Source organism: Phalacrocorax aristotelis, chromosome 3 (genome assembly GCF_949628215.1).
Source record: "Phalacrocorax aristotelis chromosome 3, bGulAri2.1, whole genome shotgun sequence".
Taxonomy (NCBI): domain Eukaryota; kingdom Metazoa; phylum Chordata; class Aves; order Suliformes; family Phalacrocoracidae; genus Phalacrocorax; species Phalacrocorax aristotelis.
This window is the reverse complement of record NC_134278.1, coordinates 55,465,829-55,492,740: the sequence shown is the minus strand read 5'-3', so window position 1 is coordinate 55,492,740 and position 26,912 is coordinate 55,465,829. Positions and strand designations below refer to the sequence as shown.

Below are 26,912 nucleotides of genomic sequence, written 5' to 3'. Positions count from 1 at the left end.
GAATCTTAGACAGTCCTAAGAGTTTAAAGCTACTTGGCAAACAAAAGTGTTGAGTACTTGGGAGTTGTTTGGTGAAAGCAGAACTGCAAATCAATTGCAATAAAGATATATTTTTACAGTTAAACTTTGGCTTTTTGCTGGGAGCAGCTTAATGCTTTTTGCCTAAAAGCACCACAAGCCCAGTACACTCGCATGTTAGTTTTGCATGGCAGAGCAGAGATACCATGTGGGAAAAAAGTATATGCTGTAAAACTGATTGCCTACTGAAATGGTCCATGTACCAGCACTACAAAAATATTGAAAGATTTCTCATTTACTGAAGTGACAATTTTAAAAACTCTTATATTCTGCCCATCATAAAAGCCTTGGTGTAAAGCCTATTGAGAATAAAATCCCCCAGAATTGACTGGAGGGGCTCAAGTCTCAGTCAACATGTACATTGGCATAGCTCCCACAGCTTTCAGGCGAAGCCGTGCTGATTTGTAGTAGGTAGTAATTATTTCTCAGGTCTCAGTGCTGAAAGGATCTGAACACTTTGGTACATGTCAGTGAACATTTACTCACTGAACATTTATTCACTACTCACAGGTAGTGAAGATCAGACCTTTTGGAAGATGCTCTTGAGAGAGTAGTCCTGTTTGCTTCTTCAGAAATCAGATTTAAGGAAAAGCTTCCTTTTTCATCTTTTTCTTTCCCTTTCTTCAGTCTTCATTCATACCATTATGCACTTTGACCAATGCTGTTTCAAGCTGAATAATCCCCTGAGCTTCTTCTGTTTCATCTTTAAACAAAATATGGTGGTGTTTGGCTACATTTCATAAAATGTGTCATTCGATTCAACACCTTAATGCATTACCTCATACTCATCCCACTCTCACCATATCTTTGGGCTTGTCTATACTTAGAAGCTTACTCAAATTAAGGCAGGAAGTGAATTTAAAATGCAACAGGTATTCCCAGTCATGTGTATCTGAGCAGTCCAGGACAACTATGGGAAAAGGAGACATTGCATTCATTCTACTGGAAAAAAGCTTGACAGCATTTGAGCTTCTACCTCTTCCCTCTTTCAAGCTACATGGGAAAGAGACCTGAACTCTGTTGTCATCTTTATGTGGAGGAGGTCTAAAAAGGACACAACACAGTCTGGGTCCTATGGCAGTTCTCCTGTTCCACCCTTCCTCTTTCTTTCAGGGAGAGAGAGACTCTCTCTAAAAGGAGACTGTGGATCCTTTCAGCTAACAAATTCCCTGCTGTGACACAGGCAATGCCCTTGAACTCTTCTGCCTGCTTCCTCCTTGCACTGCAGTTTTGGATCTTTTGCACTAAAGGCCATGCTCATTGCAAAAGCGCCAGAGGGTTTGCACCTTCTGGAATAGGTGTTTCATGGGTCTGGCCAGACGAGCCTCTGATACGTGCTTGTTGGTGGCTGTGGAGATGGGATTTAATGACCTGGATCGTCTTGCTCAGTCTCCTATTCCTACTGGATATGAGCGAACACGCAAAAGCAGCAATTCAGCTTTTGCATTTCTCTTTGAGGCTTTTAGTAGCTATAAAGTCAAACAGTACCAGGTTTATGTGGATTTATGCTTTACTCTATACTGAGTAATCTGATTTGGAAAAGTGTTAAAAGCAATATCACATTGCCTGGGAATATTTCAAAGAATTCTCAAACCATGATTGTGATGGCAGAGGCATTTGTGAACATTTAGTATAAACCTCACATTCAGATTCCTTGAATTCATCGTTTTCTTCTATTTTTGCTTCTTATTTAGCTAAACAAGGTCAGTATTTTACAATATCACTTTTCAACTATGGAAGAGAGATATTCCTAATTAGCTTTGATTATGCAGAACGTTAACCGGTGCTCCTCTATTTTACTGGCTCTAATACAAACTTCAGGCAAATAAGGTGTAAAATACGCTGAACAGTACCTAGTGCTGCCCAGTTATTTAGAGAGAATGTAAAAAGGGAGTAGGTTTGTTTTAGGACAAGAAGCAATGAAGTATGCAATGATTTTCCAAGAGAGACAATTTCTAGTCTTTTAAAAATATTTCTGTTATTCAATCTTCCACTTAAATGGGACGAAGCCTGATTCTTTTGTGTTTGCATTTAAAATATACAGGTTAGATCTTTGGAGAAATCGCTACTGTAGCTTTCATTCACTGCACATACAATTTTTCAAGGGAGTACACTTCTTGATAGCTGCAGTTAAGCTGTTATATAACATAACACATCTAACTGCTTGAATTAAAGTAAGACTTCTTCATCACAACTACACTCATTTTACTTAATGACAACTTTTGCACTCAGATCTAATTATGGAATCCTAAAAGAAGTGCTTGTATTTTTCCCAAGTACAATATAAAGTGAGATAAACATTTCAGCCCATCTGAGAATATTTCCTTAAAGGACCAAATTAAGTAGATAATGCCAAAAACGTGATTATGAATGGTTTAGCACAGGAAAATAAAATGAAAGCCAGTATGTTTTTGTACAGTTTGGAAAATACTGAGTAATAAAAAGAGTGCAATATGAAAAACTGCGTCTTATGAGGCAGCGTTAAGAAGTACACAGAAGACACTGGCAGTAACTAGCTATTAGCGCACTGAAGCCAATGGACACTGCGCCATTGACCCCACTGGGGTTACTATCTTACCTCAAAAGGGAAAATCCTTTGAGTCCTTACCTGTACACTAGTGAGAGTGGTGTATTGATAAGCTTTGACTACCAGGTAATTGGCTTCTATATCTATTATCCCCAGGATCATGTATTTCCACCATCTCCTTTTCAAAATTGCCAGCAAGTTTTCTTCTCCTGTGGTAAGAAACAAGAAGAATTATGTAAAAGAGTTAGGTTTACATGCACAAAATACCTGCCTGTCAAAAGAAATTATTTAGAAGATCTCTCTCATTTACAATATGTAGTCAAAGAGCACCATATATAAAAAGGTACTGCAAGGAGGTGAAAACTAACACACCCTATTTGTCTCATTGATGTTAAACCAGCCAGCTTGGTGAAGTAATATGTGAGGGTCAGATTGTCACCTCACTTAAGATGTAAAGAACGCCAGGAAAAACAAGTGCAGCTTGGGCAGACTATAAATGTGTTCTTAGTTTTACTTTTATATATACACACATAAAATGTTAAAGAATAGAGCAGTTTATTACATACATTTATACTTCCATACATACTGATAAATGTTGTATCACACATGATGCAAGAGATTTTTGTCAGATGTGGGAGATTACCAGTATTTGCAAATATGACGGAGTATTAGGGCAGGAGAGTAACAGCATCACCTTTGGGCAGATTACAGATCCTCTCCAAGGATGGTTATTATGACCCCAGAGCTTCAAAATATCAGACTTGTTTAGAGAAAGGCTGCACTGAGACAAACAGATATTGTGTGACAGGTTGCTCTGCTCCCAGGATCGATTTCTGAAGTAGACAGGTTTGCTGCCTTCTACCGGAGCCCTGCCAATCACCCAGTACTTAATTTCCACCACGTAAAGACTGACAGTACAATATGGTCAGCAGATCAAACCCACAACTTTCAAAAGGTCAAAGCATTCCTCATGCTAGGCTAGGGATTATTATTGTTCTCCATTCAAAAGAAACTAGCTCATTAGTGAGGGTGGGCAAACCTGTTACTTATTTGCATTACAGTAAGCTCCAGACATGATGGGACCCCACTGTGAAAGGGGCCAGACATGCTGACCGTGACTGAACACAGTACAACTGGAGGTCTTTAAGAGTCTGTAGCCTAAACGGGGATCTAAGTAGGGTTGACCTGTACTGCCAAAGTACCATAAATGGAATTGGAACTGTCTTGAAAGTTTTTTTAAAAAAACACTACTATTCTGAGATTTGTTTGTGCTGCTGCAGCCTTTCTAAGCGCCTGCAATCATCAAAATGAGTGGTGGAAAATACAGAAGAAAAAGAACATTATTGTCAATTGCCACCAAAACTTGCTCAGGCTTCTCAATTGTCCCTCATCATTTTCCATCATCACAAGTGTGTTCGCTCTCTGGTTCAAACAGACCCAGTGATATATGCGCTGCAATACCATCAGAAATGTCAGGCTTTCTATAGCACAGGACTACCTCAGCTCTTATATGATGCAATCACAGGAAAACAGATAATTACTTCAGAAGTTGATTCAAGATCTTGGACATTAAATCTTCATCCACTGAGTGACCTCAATGGGTATTTAGCTGAACCAAGCATCTGAATTTGTTGTTTGTTCATTAACAGATGCTCACACACACGCACTGTGAGTGGGCTATTATTGGGCAACAACCTAATTATTTGTTACAGTGATAATGACACAGTGCAAAACTGTAAATGCTAAGAAGCCTCCTTCCTTCCTTCCTTCCTTCCTTCCTTCCTTCCTTCCTTCCTTCCTTCCTTCCTTCCTTCCTTCCTTCCTTCCTTCCTTCCTTCCTTCCTTCCTTCCTTCCTTCCTTCCTTCCTTCCTTCCTTCCTTCCTTCCTTCCTTCCTTCCTTCCTTCCTTCCTTCTCTTTCTCTTTCTCTTTCTCTTTCTCTTTCTCTTTCTTTCTCTCACTAAGCAGCAGAGAAATAGCAGAAACAAGGTGGTGAGCAGGCTAATTATTTAAGACCCTAAATAAGAATGAGTCAGTACATTCAACTGTACCACACTTTCCTGTTACCACCGACTGACAGGAGAATGCTCTAAAAAGAAATTACCACCCTTTGTACTGGATTACAGGGACAATGCACTGTAGACATGAATTATGACCACATTTATGTATTTGTTCTGTGATTTGAGCATGAAGAAAGAGGAATATTGTAGATTTTATTTTTTAATACATTTAGGGAGGTATTTTCAAAAAAGATTTGAGATTCCTACTAAAACCAGTGTAAAACATGCAGATAGATTCTTTCCAGGTACTGAAACAATATCTCTAATTGTTGTGCTGCCCAGATAATATCTTTAAAACACCAGCTGAAAACCACCAATGCAATGGAAAGGCATAGTTAACACTTCAGAGCAGTTTTTCCTGTTAATTGTAAGAGAAAGTTTAAAAATCAAAGGCATCACACTATTAGACAGTATAAACCTCTCAGAGTCACTGCAGTCTCTATTCCAACACCCATTTAAATCTGTTTTTTTGACAGTAAAACCTCGGTGATACCTATAAAGCAGAAAGAAGAAGCAGGTTCAAGAACTGGCACTGGCATTAGGCTGCCTGAGCAAGGACTATAGAGAAACCTCAAGGAATCTTTTGGTACCTTTGGTTTGCCAGTGCTTGCTTTCTCCAGCCTCAGTTTCCAACCACAGATCACTGTACTGTTCAGGTGTGGCCAAATAAGTTAGCTTTAAAAAGGAATGTATGCTCATGACTTCTGGCTAACAGGTAAAATCAGAGTTTCCAGAGACTGAAATTAAATCTGTGATTTTAACTGACACACACAGTTCTCTCTTTTGCTCTCTCAATCCTTTCTGGGCTAATGGCAGAAATAAGAAAAATGTTTGGCAAGTTGGTATTTTATCTTTGATATATAGGTCTGAGATATTCCAAACTGCAAAGGATCAGGTTCGGCTGAGAAGGCTCTGCAGAACAAAAAGCAATGCCGAAATTAATTTATGCAAGCATTGTGCAGCTCTGCTGAACATTGGTTTAGCTTCTCAGCAAGTGTCTTTGCCTTGCCCCGTGGAAAGCAGAGAGATATACAGGCATTCAGCATGACAAAAAATAAAATAGAGAATTTGTTCTTGGAAAAAAATCTTGTGCAGGAGACGCACCTTTCTCTGTGCAACAGGCCTAGTCTTCACTTCCACTCACTTGCTGCATCTCCTGTTACTTAGTGTGTGAGGAAGGTCTGGCTTCTGACCTGCATCCCTCTGCCCACATTATTATTACCATTTATCATTGACATATCTGTTGTGCAGATCTACAAGCATTAGCGAAATTGACGGACCCCATTTGAGGGTATATCTGAGCAAAAAGCAATGTATGCTTAACATTGTTAATTGCTCTCTATTTTTTTGCATTGTCATCACAATTCATAGAAGGGAATGAATTGCTCCTGAAGCGAGAGATTTTCTTTGGAGAAGGGCAAAAGAAGAGCTGCAGTGAATGTCAGTCCAATGCTATGGACAAATCAAGGAAGAGGCAGGTGCAGTCCTGGGTTTGAGATGGGGATGAAATAATGCCACCATGTTTAAATGTCATGCTTTTGCAAGAGTGACCCAATAGAACGTAACAGTGGGAAACAGCCTGGAGAAGGTGTGGGCTGCCAGCAGGACAGGACCTCTGGACAGCAATCACAGATGGCATCCTCAGGGAATTCAGAGGCAACAAGGAGAAGTGAAATGGGAATTACGGAGATTGACTTAACTTGGGAAGATTAAAATGAGAAGCAGAGGGAATAAAGAGCTTAATTCCAAAGTCTACCTCCTGAATAGTAATAAACATCATCCTTGTATAAAAACAAAGTCAGGGAAAAATATCACAATTAAAGACAAAACAAAAAGAAGTAATCTGAGTTTTCTTATTTCCCTTGATGACAACTCAAAGCAAACTAATTATTCAGGTCTTTTGAGTTGTAAGCATTGTAGGCCAAAAGGACCGACTGTAAATGCTTACACCTGAACTAACTGGTAAGCAATTTTTTAAGCATTTTTCACCTAACATATTCCAGATGAATTGTTTAGGATGAGATAACCAGTGTTTTGAAAATAAACATCTCTCCCACTGAATGTAAAGGGAAGAGAGATTATGTCAGATCATGTGCTGTTGTTATTATCTCAATAGGACTGTGACCATCTTTCATCCAGTCACATAAACAAATACTAAACCATAAACTGTGCAGGTTAGCTTAAAGGCAACATTTCCAGTGACCCAACAAGCACATATTGATGTTAGTGAACATGCATGTACGTGAGTGGACAGAGTAATGCCATCTTCAGACAGTGCCATCTTTTGATGGAGATCCCCTTTCAAAAAACAAACCCCTACCTTCTGTCAGCACTTAAGCTTTTGAAAATGTAAGCCCTCATATTCAGCCTAATCCAAATGTAATGTAGATTTAAAAGCATTGCATATTAAGAATGTTTTTAGATTCAGAAATCTCACATACTGTTAACACAGAGAAATACAAACCTCCTCTTTGCCCTTTCTAGAAGTATAGGTTTAGGTTTTATATTTTGTAGTAATTTTGCAGTGAGACACACACTCGACAGTTATATATACAGGGGAGCTCTCAGTGTTTAGAAAAAAGCTACAGCTTTGCCTCTAATGGCTCAAATTAAAAATCAACAAATAAGCTGCTTTGTAGAAGAGATGATTTTACATCATATAATAAGGATTTACCCCTGAGGGGTTACAAAATTAAAAATAAATTAGAGAGAAAATTGCAAGAGGCTTTAGCTGTGCAGTGTCTACCAAAAATACATATATACATGTGCAAAAATCTTTTCACATTCACCCACACAGCCGCAGAGGCACAATAAAAAAAAAAAACAACAGCCATTAAGACAGCAAATTCCCAATTATTTGTGTATGGGCTTGGGACACAGGTAGAATAACCGCACTGCTAGACCAGAAAATAAGCATATTGCTTCTCTTTTATCCACTGCAGTCTCTCCCTTTGAATTCAGATGACAACTTGCTTAGATCAAGATCATCAAAGGAGCTTGCTGTACTTCTGCTTTACAGAGCTCAGCAGAAGAGATCTAAATGTGTGCAGGAGACTTCCAAGGGGGAAGGCAGCATGAAGAGGGAGGGCTGCTGGACATGCTGGTCCTCCCCTGCCTCTAGCAGGAGCGTCAGAGTCAAGTGCTACATGGTCAGGAGGCAGAAGTCTCACAGAGGATGAAGGTTAGAGCACAATTTACTTATTACCACTTTCTTTGAAAAAGAATCTCAGTTACAAAGCACAATTATGGGATCCTTGTTTGTTTTCTATTTTCACCCATTATAGCGAGTCTAACGGATACAGAACACTACCAGTAACAACGTTCCTCCTCTACAGAATGTAGTCATCCAGCCTGCTGCAGGATCAGGAGAAGGAGGCAGTCACATGGGGTAATACTGTGAGGGATAACACAGATCTCTGTATTACTATGCCAAGAGGCTCCCATGCCTGAACAATAAAACCTTGCTTGTATCCTGCTTGGCCAAGTTGATGATTCAGGGGACTTAAAGCCTGTTTTAGAAGGCTCTCAGCTCTTCACAAAGCTCAGAACTGTCCCTCTTCTGTGTGACTTTAAATCCTTGACCCAGAATGGTTTCATATTTCCTCATATCTATTTGTATTACTGACGACTACTTTATGGCAAGACTGTTGCCTAAAGGCAAAACACCATCACTGCTTAATTATTTATGCAATAGAGAAAATGCTCTCTTACAGGAATACTCCCCCAGTCTGGCTTCACAAAATACCTGAATATACTGTGTTCACCTTACGGATGACCTCTTACAGGCTGCACTGCTTTTGCCCTGTACTGTGTTTTCAGTAAGCCTTTTGGGAGGCTAGATAACCTCAGCTCCTTTTGCCTCCTCGGAACATCTGATCTTATCCAACCTGATCTTACCCAGAGCCTACTTCTGCTTCCTCCCCTGCAGTGGGAAACCTGCAGAACCCATGGACGTGCTGCTGGTATAACAGCCTTGATTTGCTGCTGCAAGCAGCTCCCGTGCCCTCCAGCTCCTGGCCACACGTTCTTGCCGCTTGCCTTGTGCCGGCACTGGTGCTTGCGAGGCCGCACAGTGCGGCAGGGCAAAGAACTGCCTGGAAACAAAGATTTTGGGTTTTCAGATCAATTTTTAGACTGTGTCTGGAGCAGCCTGTGACCAAATTAATGTTAGTCCTGTGGGAGGTGAGCAGCAAGTAATAGGGGACCCAGGCAGGGGACAACTACCCCTTTCTCTGACACAGGCTGAATCGTGCATGTGTCCTATTCGTCACAAGGCGACAGCAGTCACTGAACAAACCCAGCAGCCGTCACCACTCCCTTGCTGTGAATATGCAGTGTACAGTGAGGCTGCAGGTCTTCCTGCTGTGTGTGTTGAAGAAAACCTGCAATGGGTGGTGCTGCTGAGGTAGAACGCAGTCACAGGACACGAGTTTGTGTACATGCCTCACCAGGGGTGAGCTATGACATGGCCATTGGTTTTCACCTTCTTGGGAAGGAAATCTTATTTACCAGTAACAGTCAACAGGATTTTTCAGTTCTGAAGGGGTTCCATTTATTTTTGTTGTCTGTTTCAACTCTGTAATGTTTGTGCGGCTACCTATCATACTAACATTTATTTGGCCAGCACTTTACAAAAAGGTACTTTATATAACCTTTGATCTCCAGATTATTCTAGCAGTAACACAAACTGAAGGTAAGGTTTCTGTAATATGCTTAGCCTATTAACATGATGTAACGTAGCTTTCCAGTTAGTAAATTACAACTTCATCCGAAGTATTTAGACATGCTATTTTCTTTTAGAGATTTTGCAAATCAGTCTGGTTCAGCCCTGGATGTAAATCATAATAGCTGAAGTCAGATCTAGGAATTTGAACATGCGTTTTCATAAAACATGAAAGGATTCATTTCTGGTGCATTGATTTTGATCCAGCCTAAGTTTTGTGGTTTGATCGGATCATCTTTAGATGCCTTCTTACTAAGTGAAATCACTGGTCATACAATTCACTTTTAAGAGTAAATTACAACTAAAACTGCAACAATAAAGTAGTTGTTTGCCATTTTACAGATGCCTCAGTTTCTCTCTACCTGCCTGCCTGCTATATTACATATAGTTTTTCCTTTGGTGGCAGACAATGCTGTAAGTTACTGCCATATGGTATTGCAAGAAACAGCCCGTGTCAAGAATCGTGTAAAACCTGAAGAAAGCTCCAAATGGTGCACTGTTTCAAAAAGCAGACCTCTACACTCCCAGCCCTTTAAAATGTCAAGATAAAAAACACTGTGATGTTTCTAGCACACAGATTTTTCATTTAAGTTGTTTTATCTCCCAGCCTAAACTTAGGTAAGCACCTTCCCTGAAGTGGCAGACTGCATCCCGGGAGAAGCATTTGCACCTCTGTAATGCAGAGGGACATGAGCACACTGAGAAGCCGGAGCCTTCCCTCAAACCTGAGATTTGATTATGTCCTTATGTCTTCATGCATGAAATTTCCAAAATTGATTTTTGATCTACAGTACTCTCAGATTTAAGTTACCTCTGAGCTAACACTGTAGTCTGCCAGTTTTCAGGGTTAAATCTGGCTCACTCTTACACAGAACTACTTCAAAACAATCATAGAGTCATAGAATGCCCTGAGTTGGAAGGGACCCACAAGGATCACCAAGTCCAACTCCTGTCCCTGCACAGGACAGCCCCAAATTCACCCCATGTCTCTGAGGGGTTGTCCAAGTGCTTCCTGAATATTGTCAGGCTCAGTGCCGTGACTGCCTCCCTGGGGAGCCTGTTCCACGGCTCCACCTCCCTCTGCGGGAAGAACCTTTTCCCAATACCCAACTTAACCCTCCCCTGGCACATCTTCCTGCCATTCCCTCGGGTCCTGTCATTGGTCACCAGAGAGAAGAGATCAGCGCCTGCCCCTCCTCTTCCCCTTGTGAGGCAGCTGCAGACTGCGATGAGGTCTGCTCTCAGTCTCCTCTTCTCCAGGCTGAACAAACCAAGTGACTCTAGACTCTCCTAGTACGATTTCACCTCTAAACCCTTCACAAATTTCATGGCCCTTCTCTGGACACTCTCTAGTAGCTTTATATCCTTAATGTACTGTGGCGCCCAAATCTGCACACAGCACTCGAGCTGAGGCCGCACCAGCGCAGAGCAGAGCGGGACAATCCCCTCCCTCGACCGGCTAGCAATCCCATTACTTTACTGTAAACTCTGCAGTCAGGCCCTTTTTCCCACTGTTTATCCTATTTCATCCAGTGTGAAGCTACTTACAGCACTGCAAAGAAAGGTTTCCAGAAGAAAAAAACCTAATTTTCAAATTTGCCAGATTGTTAGTGAAATTAATCAGTATATATCTCTGTATATCATTTATAAATGTGTAATTTGCATGAATAATTTACCCTCCTGGATAATCTTAGGCATGTTAATAATATTCAGAAGACTTATTTAAAGTCAAATAATTTTAAAAGAAATAATGTTCATTGTTTAAGGCACAGGAATCATTTAGGGTACATGAGCTTTCTTCTTTTTCCTCCCTTTCATCAACTCATTACAAAAAGTTGGTCCCAGCCACCTACCCACTTCGTGACAATCTTCTCCCAGCAGACAGATATGAATAATGAATTATCTACTTCTTATTTGTGATTCCTATCAAATTTATTCCCCAAAGCATGAGATTTGCCTGAGATAGTAAAAAAAAAAAAGACACAATGCAAATTGTCATTATTATTAACCACCCAGAGATCAAGCAGATTCAACTGAAGTTGAATTTCTAGCCTTGTCTTTAGAAGACAGTAAGAAGAGAATAAGGAAGTCAAGGAGCGCATATCTTTCTCTGACCCCATCAATAATGTCTGAACACACAGATCCAATTTGAATCTAATCTGGCACAACAGAGTGCAAAGATACTAGTTCCTACAGGTTTAGCTCGAATAGGTAACTGAGCAGAAGAGAGAAAACCTAATGTCACCACCACTGGGTATAGGATCAGGGTAAACTCACTAATTACTAGACACCAGAGTCTGGACTCTGCATCTTCTTACGTACCAGCTCATTCAACCCCTCAGACATAAACCCCTCAAGAGATTAGGTGATCCTGGTTCTGGGACTCACCAAACTACTACCCAGAGCAAGGACTGCATACAATATGTGTTAAGCATGAAAGAGAACCTGCTTTTTACATGAAGCCTAAAGATATCCATAAAGAAGGAAATCCATCTGCTGATGACTACTAAGAGGCCAGTACTATTAAAAGGAAAAAAGCTATTGGTGAATAACTGAAAATGGGAGCATTGTCTTTTGTGGTATGAGCACTATGGAAACATACACACTCCAATTCTATGACAATTCTTCTTAGGTTAGCAATAGCATTGGGGCATTTTAAAGCAGAGTAAATGGGAAGCCGATGTTAAAGAAGCACTGCAGGCAGAATTAAAACTTCATCCAGAGTAGTGTTAATCGAAAATATATAAAGTCCTAATACCCAGCACTATTTCATGTCATTGCACTGGGCCAAGGGGGCAGCCGAAGAGTTCAGAATACATTAGGGCTGGATGGCTCAAGACAAATATGGCTTTATAGATGCTCAATGATCTCTAGAGGTATTTCAGTATTCTTCTGTGATAAAATGCCGCAAACACACACTTAGTCCTCTTGGAGCATCTATTTGTGGCAGCAGCTGTGGGAAAAGCTAGCAGAGTTTTTCCCCTTCTGGGACTTTCCTCACACCACTGTTGGCAAACTGGAGTAAGGTTTGCTGAACTTCCAAATTAAATATTAAATATTATCCCTGGAGGAATATAGAAGCTTTGGGAGTGTGTTGCCATCACAGGTTATAGTTAAAGCCTCACATCAGAACCACAGATTATTCAGGAAACGCCACTAATTACACATGAAGCAGAAAATGTAGGAGCTGGCACTGAGTTAAAGTAATTATGGGGCCGGTCCAGGACACTTCTTGTCTCCACGGTGACCAGCAGCAGAGGCTCAACAGAAGGATGCAAAACACACCAACTCATTGTGGCTCCTTCATTGTTGGCCACAGCATGAGCACCTTGTTTTATGCCTGGCAGGAATTCCAAAAGGCATGAGTAAACCCCATTAAGAATAGAGAAAATGCAGGCATGAGCACATAGAAATATGTGAAAAAACAATGGCTTCAAACAGTACCCACAGCTGTTGCATTCAATAATTTGCCTATATCATGATAGGGAGAGGAGTGGCTGGAGAGCAGCTCTGCAGAAAGGGATCTGGGGGTGCTGGTTGACAGCAGGCTCAATATGAGTCAGCAGTGTGACTTGGCAGCCAAGAGGGCAAGCCACATCCTGGGGCGCATCAAACACAGTATAACCAGCTGGTCGAGAGGTGATTAACCTGCTATGTATTCAGCATTCATGTGGCCTCACCTTGAGTACTGTGTGCAGTTCTGGACCCCACAATTTAAGAAGGATGTGGAAGTCCTTGAATGCATCCAGAGGACGAGAACAAAGCTGGTGACAGGGCTGGAAGGCGTGTCCTATGGGGAGCACCTAAGGACTCCAAGTTCGTCTAGTTTGGAGAAAAGGAGGCCGAGGGATGACCTCATTGCTCTCTACAGCTTCCTGAGGAGTGGAAGTGGAGAGGGAGGGGCTGAGCTCTTCTCCCTGGTATCCAGTGATATGACACATGGGAATGGTTCAAAGCTGCACCAAGGGAGGTTCAGGCTGGATATTAGGAGGTATTTCTTTACCGAGCGGGTGGTCAAACACTGGAACAAGCCTTCCAGAGATGTGGCTGATGCCCCAGACCTGTCACTGTTCAAGAAGCATTTGGCCAATGCCCTTAACAACATGCTTTAACTTTTGGTCAGCCCCAAAGTGGTCAGGCAGTTGGACCAGATGATTGTTGCAGGTCCCTTCCAACTGAAATATTCTATTCTATTCTATTTTATTCTATTCTATTCTATTCTATTCTATTCTATTCTATTCTATTCTATTCTATTCTATTCTATTCTGTTCTACTTTCATGAGTCATACACACCAGAAATCTCAATGTTGTGTCTATAATGATGAAAAGTACTTAAAAAATACCCGGTTTATATCCTTTGCAGCTTAACTACTGATGTATGTTACTAAAAGCATGAAACATCACTGAACCATGCTATTTAATTGGCATAAGGCATCACATAGCTACCATGTCAACTAGACATTTATAGGCAATTCTGCTGAAGAAACTGGCTATTTGTTATCACATAATCCTGAATAAGTTAATGACCATTAAGATTAGAAATCAGGCCATATTTTTTTTTTTTTATGACAGGTTGTTTTGAGCAGGTGATACTTTGTTGTATGTGTCGTGTACCTAAAACCATGGCATCTTGATGGGACCTTTGGAAATTTAGCAACATTAGTATCGAATAACAAAGATAAACAAATCAGCATTATAGATCCATATATCTACATAAAGTAGCAAGAAATCTGGGATTCAAGAGGAATGATGGAGAGCAGCCCTCCATTCTGGGTAACCACCATGTATACACTTCTTTCTTCCTGAGTTGGCAATAGAGTCAAGTCTTCAGCATTTCTGACAAGAAAAATATAAATTTTCCATGATTCAAACTCTGTAACAGGACAACTTATAGGTTTATGAAGCACCTTTAGCACATGTATAGTCAGAATAGTACATTTTAATGTATTTTTTGCCAGCTTTCACATGCACGTTTGTCAGAACTAGCACCTAAGTGCACTCATACCCAGGAAGGTGGAGAGCTGTGTAAGCTGATGCAATACAGTTCAGATATTGTTTTGCTCTAGATAGAACATTACACAGTAATGAAATGCTCAGTGTGTAGCAGCTTAGCTTCAGTAAATTGGTCAAAGCAGCTTTGTAGCAGGGACTGAAGCTCACCTGGTCTTGTTTTTGAGCAAAATAATGAGTGACATACAAAGTGAAACCAAGATCCACAGACAATGGAAATTTTGTGTCCCTGCCTAATGTAGTCTCAAGCTAGCCTATGAAGACTGAAAAATACAGAATCTAATTATTGTAGCTGTGCAACTGAAATAACGAGGAGATTGAGAGCGAGACCGATAAGCAGTTAGATACTATGCTAGCAAGCTGGAGATCTGCATTCCACCAAAAGTCTAGCAAAAATTACCTGCAGTGGTAAGTACAAGCTGAGAGATATTCAGTCAGCATTATTATAATCTGAATTAAGCATCTAGTGCTGCCGATGGCTGGAGATAGTGCACATGCTAAAGTTACCTAAAAAGTAATTAACTGAACATAACATGTATTATCTTTCCATGGTAGAAGGTGACAGCCAACAAAAAGCATGATAGAAATCCAGGATCTCATTAAATATTTAGAAAAAAGCATTGTAATTTAGATCGTCAGGAGAGCTAATGCCACTGTGCTGTTCCTTAATCAATGAAAGACTAGTAACAAGTACCAAGACTACTTGGTACTTGCTGTACTACCATAACAGAGAAACCCCAGTAATTCATCCAGTATGAAACTGAACTGTGCATCTTGGAAAAACCAAGTGTAGATTTAGGAAGAGCTGGTGCTGGGGGCAAGATCTGGGGCCAGCACATAAGCAGATGCTTCCCAGAATGGTGGTTTTGGGCCCATTGGGGTCCAGCCCCAGGAGAGCTGTGAGTCCTGGGAAGGGAAGAAGAGATCAGTGGGGGAGGCAGCCAATACCCATGTTTTGGCTTCAGGGTAAATGCAAGTAGATCACAAGGGTGTATTAAGATCTCTCCTGAAATAATCAGCAATTGGTGCTTGTCCTCTAAAACTCTCAGTCGCTTAATGTAAACTCTCCTGTAACGTGTGGTACTGCATCATATTATGTTCAGCAAGGTGCACTAAAAGTTAAACGCCTTCCGCTCATCCCCACCAAGAATTCATTAAAACTTATAGCTGAAAACACCGCTGAGAGGTGCACAAACTTGTCACAGCAGCTGTGAGAAGTGACTGTTCCTCTCTTGATCCCAGCTGATTGCCACAAAACTCAAAAAACCTCCAGCAATAAAAAAGCAGTGATACTCGCAACAAGCAACCTTATTATAGAAAAGTGTCTCCCTTACATGAATCCTGATCTATGACCAAATTGCTGAATACCTCGATTGCATTTATCTTACCATGTTGCCTGTGCTTTAACAGTAATTGACACAGTAGGCTTTCCGTAACAGTGAGAAATAACACTTAATTAGAAATATGCCCAAGTCCTTTTTTAGGAGAGGAAATACTAATGTGTTAGAAAGATATTCTAGCTGATAACTGCAACATGAAGTTCTATAACGTGATACCGCAGGGTTAGAGTGAGTGGAACTTGCAGCATGTCCAATTAACATCCAAGCAGAAATTCCATCAACTGATGAGGTATCCAACCATTAGTGCGTGAATTACAACCATGTATCACAACAACAGGATGTCCCCTTACACACTCAGCTGCTAAGTTACACCAACAAAACCCTAAATACCTTTTTTCTCCCTTCCCCCCGTTCCACAGCTGAAGTCCAGGGACAGTTCAGTCATGCAACAACTCTTCAGCGCATGAAAGAAGGGAGTCAGTGCACCTTCCTAGCACAAGCTGCTGATACAAGCGACAGAGCACTGAGGGCTGCAAAGCACAGAGAGCACATTTTTGGTATTTCATATATGAGTGTCATACTGATACATCCAGTGCTGAGCAAGGCATCAGCACAATGCTTCAGGAAGAGGAAACCATCCCAAAAGCAGGGGAGACCTTACGAATTCTCTCAGAAAACTCATCATCACAGGCAGAAGGAAGGTATATCACACAAGATCAGGCAGTCAGAAAGCCTGAGCAGGCTGTCTGACCTTCTCAGAGAAGAGATGTTACCTCAGTTTCAGTGTTCAAGACTCAAACTTCATCATAAAGGCTATGATGGATAGCTATGAAATCTTGCTTGCCAGCAACAGTAAAACAGTCCCAGACTGTGAGAGGAGTAGCATAATGAGCTTTCAGGAAATGCAGTTAATATAATAATTCCCGTAAAACACTGGGTGGCACCTAGCATCAAGAAAACCTTCTTGTTGTACAGAAAAACTGGATGAACTTTTTTTATGGAAGACAATTCACAGGTGATGAACCTGCACATAACTTGATAGGAAAAGGAAGCAGTAGCTGCTGCTGGTCCCTGAACTATAGAAAGGAAAGCCGAGGGTTCTGTAAGCCTATCAAACAAGAATGAAGGCACCACTGAACATCCCATATCTGTTCGCATTCTTTGATACTTAAATACACATTCATAATTATTTACAATTATGACCTTGATTTTGTGCAGCCTCATGCCCAGTGAATGCAACCTGGGTGAGGACAAGTTACACCTGCTTTCTCCAGTGTGGTAATGGCTCCATGAAGTGCACAACAGCAGAGAATCAGGGCTCTCCATGATGTGGGAGCCGCACTGGGTGTTTCAGCTCACATCCTCTACAGCAGGTCTATAAACTGTGAAATGTATTCCTGCTGTGGAGGCCCAGCCCTTTCAGCCAACTTTATCACTGACAGTAAGACAAACTATGTAAAGTAAGCACAGGTTTCAGGTGAAATTTATGCAGGGCAGTCCACGTGAATTATATCCTTTGGGATGCTCACACAGTTGTGGGTTTCTAGTTGTAAGCACCAGGCTGAGCTCTTCTAGTGAGAAACCCCCAAGAGGCAATTAATATTTGATGGTATAAAATTCAGCATGCCAGACAGATAGCAAAGGAAGAGGAGGAGAATGAAGGTAGCACTTGGACAAAACTATGCTGCTTGGACATGTGCATTCTCCTGTTAAAACTATACATGCAGTACCTGAATAGGAAGGGGTCCGTATCTACTTTGCTAGCGGTGACCTTAGGCTTGTGCAAGAAGCAGAAATACCCTATAGAGATCTGTGAGCCACTGTGATTTATAAGCTGATCATGAGATCTCTATCAATCCCCAAGCAAGTATGGTAGCTGACTATAGCCACAAGTGCACTAGCAGGAGTTCAAAAAGCCCTTCTTTTTGTTTTGTTTTCCTGCTCTCCATTTCTCTGTGTTGCTCTCAAGGTTTTCATGGAAAATCACAGACAGCTTTACGTGGTCCTATGGAATGAATCCATTTACCATTATGCTCTCTACCATCTTCCATGAGTATGCAATAACTTGCACATATCTTCAATAATTTCAGCCTGGCAATATTCAGCATTTGCATAAACGATCTTTGCTAATTCTAAGCAAGCTAGAAGACAACTCCAATGGGATGATTTAGGCCTGTTTATGGGGTTAATAACAATTTGTTTTGGTTTTAGGCGTATAGATTTAGCTTTGTTTTCTAGATAGGAATAAGTAACAAGCCATTTTGATCTGAAAAAATGGAAACCACCAGTGCTGTCTTGTGTTGTGGCTGCAAAAGACTACAGAGCTCTCCTGACAGCCTCTCCTATTTTTCGGTCTCTCTTTATGCCTGGCTCTATTTAATTTTGCTGCAGAGGATTCTCTAACATTTGGGCATAAAAATACACAAATCCTCCTTTAGGAGATGATGTTACTTTGGACAGAATGGGTCAGTATAGTTGACCTACATTAGAGCCATGGTATAATATAATTACATATCTCACCTTTGCATTTCTATCCAACACACCCATTACAGATATCGTCCTGGAAAAATAGCTTTACACAAACAAACAAAATCCTCCAGTATGTTGGTCTAGGAAAGCACACCCTAACAGGTGAGCCAGCTGTACATAAACATGTATATCACAACCATACCTGCTTGAATTTATGCACCAGAACTTAGAGGCCACACAAACACCACCACATGCAGATAGTCTCTTGTACACTAGTTTAGTCAAGATATTGACCTACATAGGCTCATCTGCTGCCAAATTCTGTGTTTCTTGAATGTGTAAGATCCATAATAACTATTCAGGACTGCTGTGATCTGTCTTACATGTCTCTGAAAAAACTCCTGCTTCAAAACAAATGATTGCATTTATAATTGCTTGCCAGTTTACATAATTTGCAAATAGGGAAGGCTGAAAAATTCTTCCTGGGATTCAGACTTCTGCATCCATTTCACCAGTCAAAAAGCAATAAAATTTCCTTAGAAAAACATTTTTTATGAAAATTGAATAGTATCTCCAGTGAGGAGAAAACGTAAAAATGTTTGCATTAGAACTCTCATATATTTGTTTTACAGGTTTGAGAAGTCCTTTTGATTTTTAGTTAATGAATTTTTCATGGTTTTATTTTTAATATACTTTTTTAATCATTTCATAGCAGGTCAGGATCAGCAATGCGGACTGATGGACTCATGGTCTTATACTAGTGATATATAACCTATCAATATAATAGTTGAAGTACTTACTTTTAATGCATGATCACTTTTAAAATATCATTAATAGAGACACTTTGACATTGAAAAGAAGACAAGCTTCCCTTAAGAGGTATCAAAATAAACTAAACTAAAATTAATATTTCAACTCGTCATTAGTCACAATGTATATTCTGAGATGTGGCTTTACATTCTCAGCTCTTGCTCCAAACCTTCTGCCTTACAGCATGCAGTACTCTGTCAGAGGGAAGGGCTAAGGTGGATGGCATCACTCAGGCAGGAAGAATATCATTCACAACATTATTTTTTATAATCTTACTCTGTGATGTCATAGATATCTTTAACTATTGCAAGTATACTGTTAGGTAAAGAATCAAGACTTAATGTTGGAAAAGACTTTCCTTTGAAAGAGGGGTTGATACCACAGGTCTTTAACAGCTCTTGCAATCAGAGTATTTTGTGAGCTGGAAACACATATGCAGATGTTTTCAAGTGTTGGTTTGATTTGCATTCTGGAAAATTCCAGCATTCAAATGCAAAATATCCCCCAAAATAATTATGCGCTCTCTCTCTTTTTTCCCTGTTCACCTCGTATGCTACTCTCCCCGTCTGTACTTTTTTCCCTGCACGCCCACTGCAGCTTTACCTTTCCTTTTCCGACCTATTTTGCTAGATACAAATACGAATGTATCCTATATTCACATGCCTGCCTGAAGCAATTCAGGCTGGCACCATCCACCATGCTGCCATTTGACTCTGTTCAGCAGGCGGCTCCAGCCTTGAGCCAGATATTTTACCTTCTGTGTCAGGAGCTGGCACATGGCTGCATGGTCACACTCACAAACCCAGCAGATTTACCTCCCCCCAACAGAAAAGAGCAGGTCCAGCTTCTGCAAGAAAAGTGGAATCTCCCCTCACTGCTGACAGGGGAAAGCAACCACTGAGCTTCTTCTTAAAAGAGACTAAACATAATGAAAACCTCCTGGCCTGGTGCACACCATGTATGCACATGGTTTTATGCAAATATTTATTTTCCCCCTAGTCCCCTCTAAAATAATTTCAGATTGGATTGCATTGTCCTCCAACAGAAGATAACAGGAATTATGATGAGCACTAGTCAGTATTAATAGTAACTATGGATTACACCCCACATGATGCGATTACTTGTTTGATCCTCTGCACGCTACACGTGTACACACACAAACAGAGCAGTATGGGCACAGTATTTCACCCGAAGAAAACATGCACAACATGCTCCAGTTGCAGTAGTTCTGTAATTCTAACTCTCGGCTACTGGATTTGAATAGTTTAGTTTATGCTTTTGGCTCCTGCTCTCAAGACTAGCTATAACTGAGCTGTCTTTTCTCTTGGCCGGTGCTTGTATGAGTAGCTGCAGTTGGGAGACAGGGAGGAGCGAGCGTGTGTGCGCGCGCACACGTGCACACACATATGGGTTAACACAAGCATACTTCTGGTGAAAGAGCTCTTCACACACATAATGCTGAGGGTGTCTTCATATTTGGTCCATTTCTGTCCTCTTGCAACAACACTTATTCCTGTAACACATGTTGGTGCAGGCCAGAAGAAGCAGAGGAGGGCAGCGACAGACCATACTCCGTAGCTATCACTCCTCTGGGACTTCCAGCTGCTGCTCCCTCCTGTATCCCTCTTTCCTCCCGCATTGCCCTGCAGCTGATCCTCTCTCCTCTGACACTTGACAACAACGCAGGGCCCTTTCCAAAAATCACTTTAAAATATATAGTTTTCCAGCCAGCAGGACTCAAATGACTCAGCTGCTCACAATGTCCTCAGCACCCACAGCACCACAAAGGCTCTGGCTAACTCTGTCACCCCTATCTGCCTCACCAATTCTGCTGCTCTTGAAAGCCAGAGAAAGATACTCTCAGCCCAAGCAATAAACTTGACATAAATGTTAGGATTTTGATATGTCATTTTCAGAGCTACTTTACAGATACATGTGTTTACACTCACCCCACTGAAAAATACTGGCACATGCTTAAAGAGCAAGATATAGGGCTGGACAATACTGTCCCTTTCACTGCAAGCCTGCCTCTCCCTTTAAGAGTTGCAGCTGGCCTTGGAGCTGGAGCATCAAGGGGGGAGAAAGCTCCTGCATAACCACTGGAGTACCCAAACACTAACACAGCATTAAGTATTCAGTATTTTTATTCTTTTCATTTCTACTTCAGTGAAAGATAGAGGGTTTTCCTTTTCCCGGAATTGCTGTTTCAAGCTGTAGCATGAAAACCTGGAAACATGGGGTTTCACACACAAACTTTATTTAAATGAGAGTGAAAGGAAATGAAGGATAGCGCCTGTGATCTGAAAGGTGACTGGAGCGTTAACTATACAGAGACGCGAAGAACTGCATTTTAAATGCCACAGCATATTAATACCACTACATTTTGATAGCTTCAGTAGAACCATACTATCATTTCACCACTTTAGGTGAATACAAGCTTTCTTACCCAACTATTCCTGTTTTGCATTCGTGCGTTCCTTGTGGCCTATCTGGACATGAAGAAAGCAAGCAAGGGGGAGCCCCAGTTCCCAGGCTTATGGTCTAAGAAGTAAAAATTGCTTGTTATATGGGTCTGAGAAACCCTGATTGGGAAAATGCATGTAATGAAACCTCCTGCCAGGTTAATCTGTCATATATGTCTGCCAGGTCATCCGTCTTATAAATATTTGAAAAAACATATTCCAGTTTTCCTTTTGCCATGGTTTGGCATCTCCTCGTGCAATAGCTGTCCCTGTGGAAATCTGTCCGTCCTGGCTTTCCAGCAGTGGCTGCCTGAAAAGGCCATCAACCCGAAGCCTTTCACTCACCCATGGTTTAAAGACCTTTTCTGCTATTTTCCTGCAATAGGTGGAGCTTCCAATACCAGGTTGTCAGCCTAGTCTGTACTCTGACACGGGTTTGCTCTGCAAGTCTCCTGCCTTCCCCTCCTGCAGGTCCCACAGCTGCCCATCTGCTGGAGCTGCCTGGCTCCATGCCCCACAAGGCACCTCTCCTGTCGACTCCCCCAACCATCCCTTCCCTGATCTTATTAATGAAACCTCAAAAAACGCCCTTCCCTCAAATGCATGTTTAATTCCTCCTCCTTAGTCAAGGGAGGCAGCTCACGAACGCTCACACTGGCATCCCCTGAGCTCTCGTTTCTTGTCCACCTCCGCGTCTAGCACTCCAATATAAGGCCAAGATTGAAAAAGGGAACAAGTGCCTTCCCCAATATTGCTATGCCTGCTTTATAGTTTTACCTTTAATGTACCTCCTTGACCATGGTCCTGAGCATCAAGGTGCAATCTGAATGAACAGTTGTCATTTATATACAAGATACAAGCTGCCACTATAGCTTAGCTGCCCCTTAGAGGGACACAGTCATCTCCAAACACAAGAGTCATATTTAAGGAAGGAAAAGATTGTGATGAGTGTGTTAGCTTCCCTTAATAATATATTTCAAAAATGGTAGTGATATTGCTCTAAAAGACCTTTTATACTTCAAATTCGCATAAACTCTATCACTTCTAAGAGCATCAGCCAAAGTTTGAGCTGTTCATCATCTCTGTTACATTCATTTACATGCTATTGGGCTTGACACTGGATAATAAGGGCTTATCCAGTAATATTTCACTTTTTGATCTGAAATATACTATAGGCCTTACTCTTTATAGATAGAGTCTTTATTTTCCCACCAACTGCCTTTTTTCTTGTAGCTCACAGCAGCACTGATTTTTGAATGTAAAATAGTTATGGAAACATTGATCTTTATGTTATTAGACTTCCTGCTCCAGTTGCCTTGACCAGAAACTCCCCCTCCAATAATGAAAGGACCTTCTGTTTTCTTCAGAGGTGGTGTGAAAGCTGCTGTACATAGGCACCATTTACTAGATCACAGGTATCAACCATATTTCTAGCGTTCAGTCTATTATCACCTAACAAAGTCAGACAACTGGCAGTTGGACCGGAAAAGATCCCGGGTCGTGTTTTCCCACAGGGATTCACACCCATTTATGGTCCAATTTATCAGCATGAACTTGCTGTGACACATGGGTCCCCTCTGAAAAATGTTCATCTGAACCCTTAGAAATGTTTATGATCTGCTTGTTGTTTGCCAGCTGCCTGCATTAGGCAGGTAGGCTCACGCTGTGGGCATCACCAGTGTTTGTGGGTACTAAAGGAAGTTTTAGGCTCTGTAAATTAATTTGGTAGACAAGAACAACATTGTTTTAGGCATATGGCTGACATTGACCTCTCCCCTGAAGATAAATATCCTAGTAACTATGCAGAAGACAGTTCACAGCTTCCCTTTGTGTTTTATGGAAAACAAACTTATTTTAACATTACTGTGATTATTATAAAACCTTTCTCTAAAATGCACACCAGTATATTCAATAAAGATTGAGTGAAAGGCAACAGGCCATTTATCTAGCTAGATCTAAAAAATTAAAGTGCTAGTTCATACTGAATAAATATATACAGAAACACTGGGCCTGGGGAGGGGTATTAATTATTTTTACTGCTATTAGTCTGCAGTGCCATTTCTGTGACCAAGAAGTGACTTCTGGACTTCTGCAGGGCACTGTACTAATGTATCTGATTTTTAAGACCACGGCAATGTCACTAGTGTCTGCTCCCCATCTTCCAGGAACGTAAGCCCTCACAAACAGCTGCACTGGGAAGGAGTGGAGCAGAGTTGCCAGGCCTGTGTGTTGGGCAGGAAAGCAGGCAGTCGTGCGAGACTGGAATTTAACAGAGTGCTTGGCCATGAAGACAAGCGTATGATCAGTCAAGTATGTGGTTAACAAGAAACCACATATTTTCAAGTATCAGCACTATTTTACCCATGAATAGCTAGAAGATAAAGTTTAATTAGGTGCATATACAAGCAACCATGACAGTTATCATGTCTATACTACAACTTTTACCACTTCAAGGACATTTTGCGATGCAGCTAAGGATTCCTTAACCGAGTAACTTCCCAGTGCCCTTAACATCATTAAGAAGAATACAAAGATTAATGGCAGCTAAAAAACACACTTAAAACTCATCCAGGGCAGAAGTGGGCCTTTCTTCAGAGGCATCCATACGCTGAAGCATTCAACACAGGGGATGTTGCCCATGATAGTAAAGGTGCATGCTCTTTTTCAGTAAGCTAGGCGTAGGACTGTGCGAATATGAATTAACAGCAAGTTGTGATAATTTACCATTTATTTGTTGCTGCATTCACAAAAAATCTTGCTCCTATTTCCCTGAGATTCTCTGATGTATGCTGTGCTGCACCTGGCTAGTAGCTTACAAAGTAATTATAGTGGTGCCTGGCAGACTAGCTCAGGGCAAAGGCAGAAATCAAGAAATTACCTTTTTCTGTTGCCCTGATAAGGCTGGATAGCAGGCATATGTTGTTGTACATGGATAAATAGGGAGGGAGTGATCGTACTCCTACTGTAGGACGAAGGGTCCCTCACCTTAGTGTTCTTAATCTGACACTTGCACCACAGGGATATGAGGGGTAAGTAGGCTTTTGAGGCACCTTCATCCTCTTTCCCCACAGGTAAGGTATGTTTGAAGGAAACAGAAAAGTGATCCTACACTGGTTACATGCTAGAATATAAAACTGAATGGGGGAGAAAATGATCTAGTCTTTATGCTTGCCTTTTCTTTTACAACCAAGAATTAAAAATACATTTAGATTACTTCACATTTGGAGCTGTCATGCTAAAAAAAAAGGCAAGCAAATTGCATCTGCTAGGTCAAGCTTCCCATCTCCCAACTCAGAAAATCACCAACCCAAATGTCACTTGTTTGTGTTGGTTCTCACAGAAGGCAAACCGTATGTTGCATTCCCAGTGTCCATGCATTTCTGCAGTTCCTAAATAGCTGGCTCCCCCGAAACTGCTGTTTGCCAGATTTTGGTTCTCTTCCAGCACCAAAAGGCAGAGGGTAGGAGATGTCCTGCTGCTACTCTCCTTTCATTTAGAAAATGGAGAGGTTGTCTGGCTGCCAACCTGTCAGTGCAAATAAGTCCCCTCTGCAGACCTTATCAGATGAATCTCAATGTGAAAACTTTTTACATATGAATTGCTTTGCAAGGAATGCCTGACTCTTTTCAGAACAAATAAGGAAAAGAACAAAATAAAGGAAATGAGAAAGTAAAGAACCTGCACTGAAAGGTCACTTCAAAGGAACGAAAGTCCACATGGCTTCTTTCTCCAGTTCTTTCTTTCTTTACAGTTGACTCCCCAGCATCTACATGCTGCTCCCCTAACTGCAGAAGGCTTAGTCACCGCAAGCTTCAGCAGTATACAATTAATTACTCCAGTTAATCAAAGCTGAAAGGCTGAAGGAGCTAGAGTGCCCAGCACATTCGTAATGAAATACCATACCTTCATAAGTGCCAGAAGTCCACCGACAGCCTAGGTGAGTAAAGATAAGAACAGCTCAAAGCTACCAGATTTTCAGCAGCCTAGGCAGAATGGCTAGCTGAAGGGAGTGTCAGTCTGTAGAAGTAATGCTTATCCTGGAAAATCACCAGCACTGTAAACAGTAGCCAGGGATGTTGGTTATATTAAATCAATATTATTAGTTACGTTATTAAATATTAACCTAAGATATAATAACCGGAGGGATCTTCTGGCTTTGCCAGAGACAGACGGTGTAATCTTACGCAAATCACTCCATTTCAGTTCCTCTCAAATTCCCATCGGCAAAACTGAGATAATACTATTTCCAAACGTCCACCTTTTGCAAGCTTGTCTCTCTAGGCAGGCTCCCTGGCGGCCTCTCATGTTACATGTGTATAGCCTGCCGGAGGCTGGCACCTCTAGAGGCCACTGTAATGTTACAGATGAAGAGACATGGCATGGAAAGGTCACACAGCTTGCACTGAAGCTCTAGAGTCTCACCAGCTCTTGCTAGTTGCAAAGGGGTAACAGCTTGGGCTAGAAGAGTGAAAGGATAGACTGGAGTGCTTTAGATAAATTTTGTCTTAAAACCAGCTGACTCAGAAGAGCCCTGTCCTCAGCTGCTGACAAGCGCTGTTGAGACAGCCACTGAATTGTCATCCGTTCTCTTTGAGGATTCATAGAGCGTGAGGGAATGCAACACAAAGATGGGGAATAGTGACACAGATTTGTCAAAAACAAACTGTGTAGGACCAAGCTTATTTCTATCACAGGGAAAGAAGTGTTACGGGCAAGGAAGAGGCACTAGGTTTCACATTTATGGATCTCAGCGAGGCTACTGGCAATGTTACTCTGCCACCTCTGGCTTCTTCCAGCACCTGCTTTTGGCACTGATGTACATAATAACGAGAAGGTGATATAGCAGTAAAGGGATTTAAATTTGTCTTTTGATTTGGCCTCACTCAGAGAGTTAAGGACACAAGCCAGTGAGATTGTTGCTTTTGCTGTGTAGACATCAGTCAACTAGGCAGTAAATATAGGCAAATAGCTTATTTTATATTGGCAGCAAATGAAACAGTGGCTCCATTTTGATTATATGGATGTAAAAGATTTGATGCTGAACAGAACCAAGCAAGCTCATGTCTGTCATATAATAATTGCCAGCTTGACATCCACTGGGACTTCGTAAATCTCTATGTAAGAAATAATAAAAGAAAGATTAGCCTTCACTTTGTCTCTCCTAACACAATTTCAATGGATATTTTCTAACATGTTTGCCATAGGCATCACACAGAATTTATGTTACTTCTTTCAGCCAAGACTCTCACAAATGCATATGGTAAGCTTTGCACATGTTATTACATTTTATTTGCAGGCCAGGATGGGTAAGAACAAAGCTTTCAGAAATAGCTATTGATGTGGGGTGTTAAAGCACTCAAAAATAAGAGCATGAATGCTTGCAAGTCAATGAAAGAATATTTTGCCCACCAATACAAGTACTTGAAAAAAAAGC

The 26,912-nt window shown here is 41.2% G+C and overlaps 1 protein-coding gene across 1 annotated transcript in view; it reads right to left on the bottom strand.

Annotated features, from left to right (window-relative positions):
* SLC35F1 (solute carrier family 35 member F1) overlaps positions 1-26,912 on the bottom strand; it is a 248,668-nt gene that overhangs the window by 47,818 nt on the left and 173,938 nt on the right. The window contains exon 3 of the mRNA XM_075087513.1: positions 2,687-2,814. Within this exon, the coding sequence (XP_074943614.1) occupies positions 2,687-2,814 (128 nt within the window). The remainder of the gene's footprint in view (positions 1-2,686; positions 2,815-26,912) is intronic.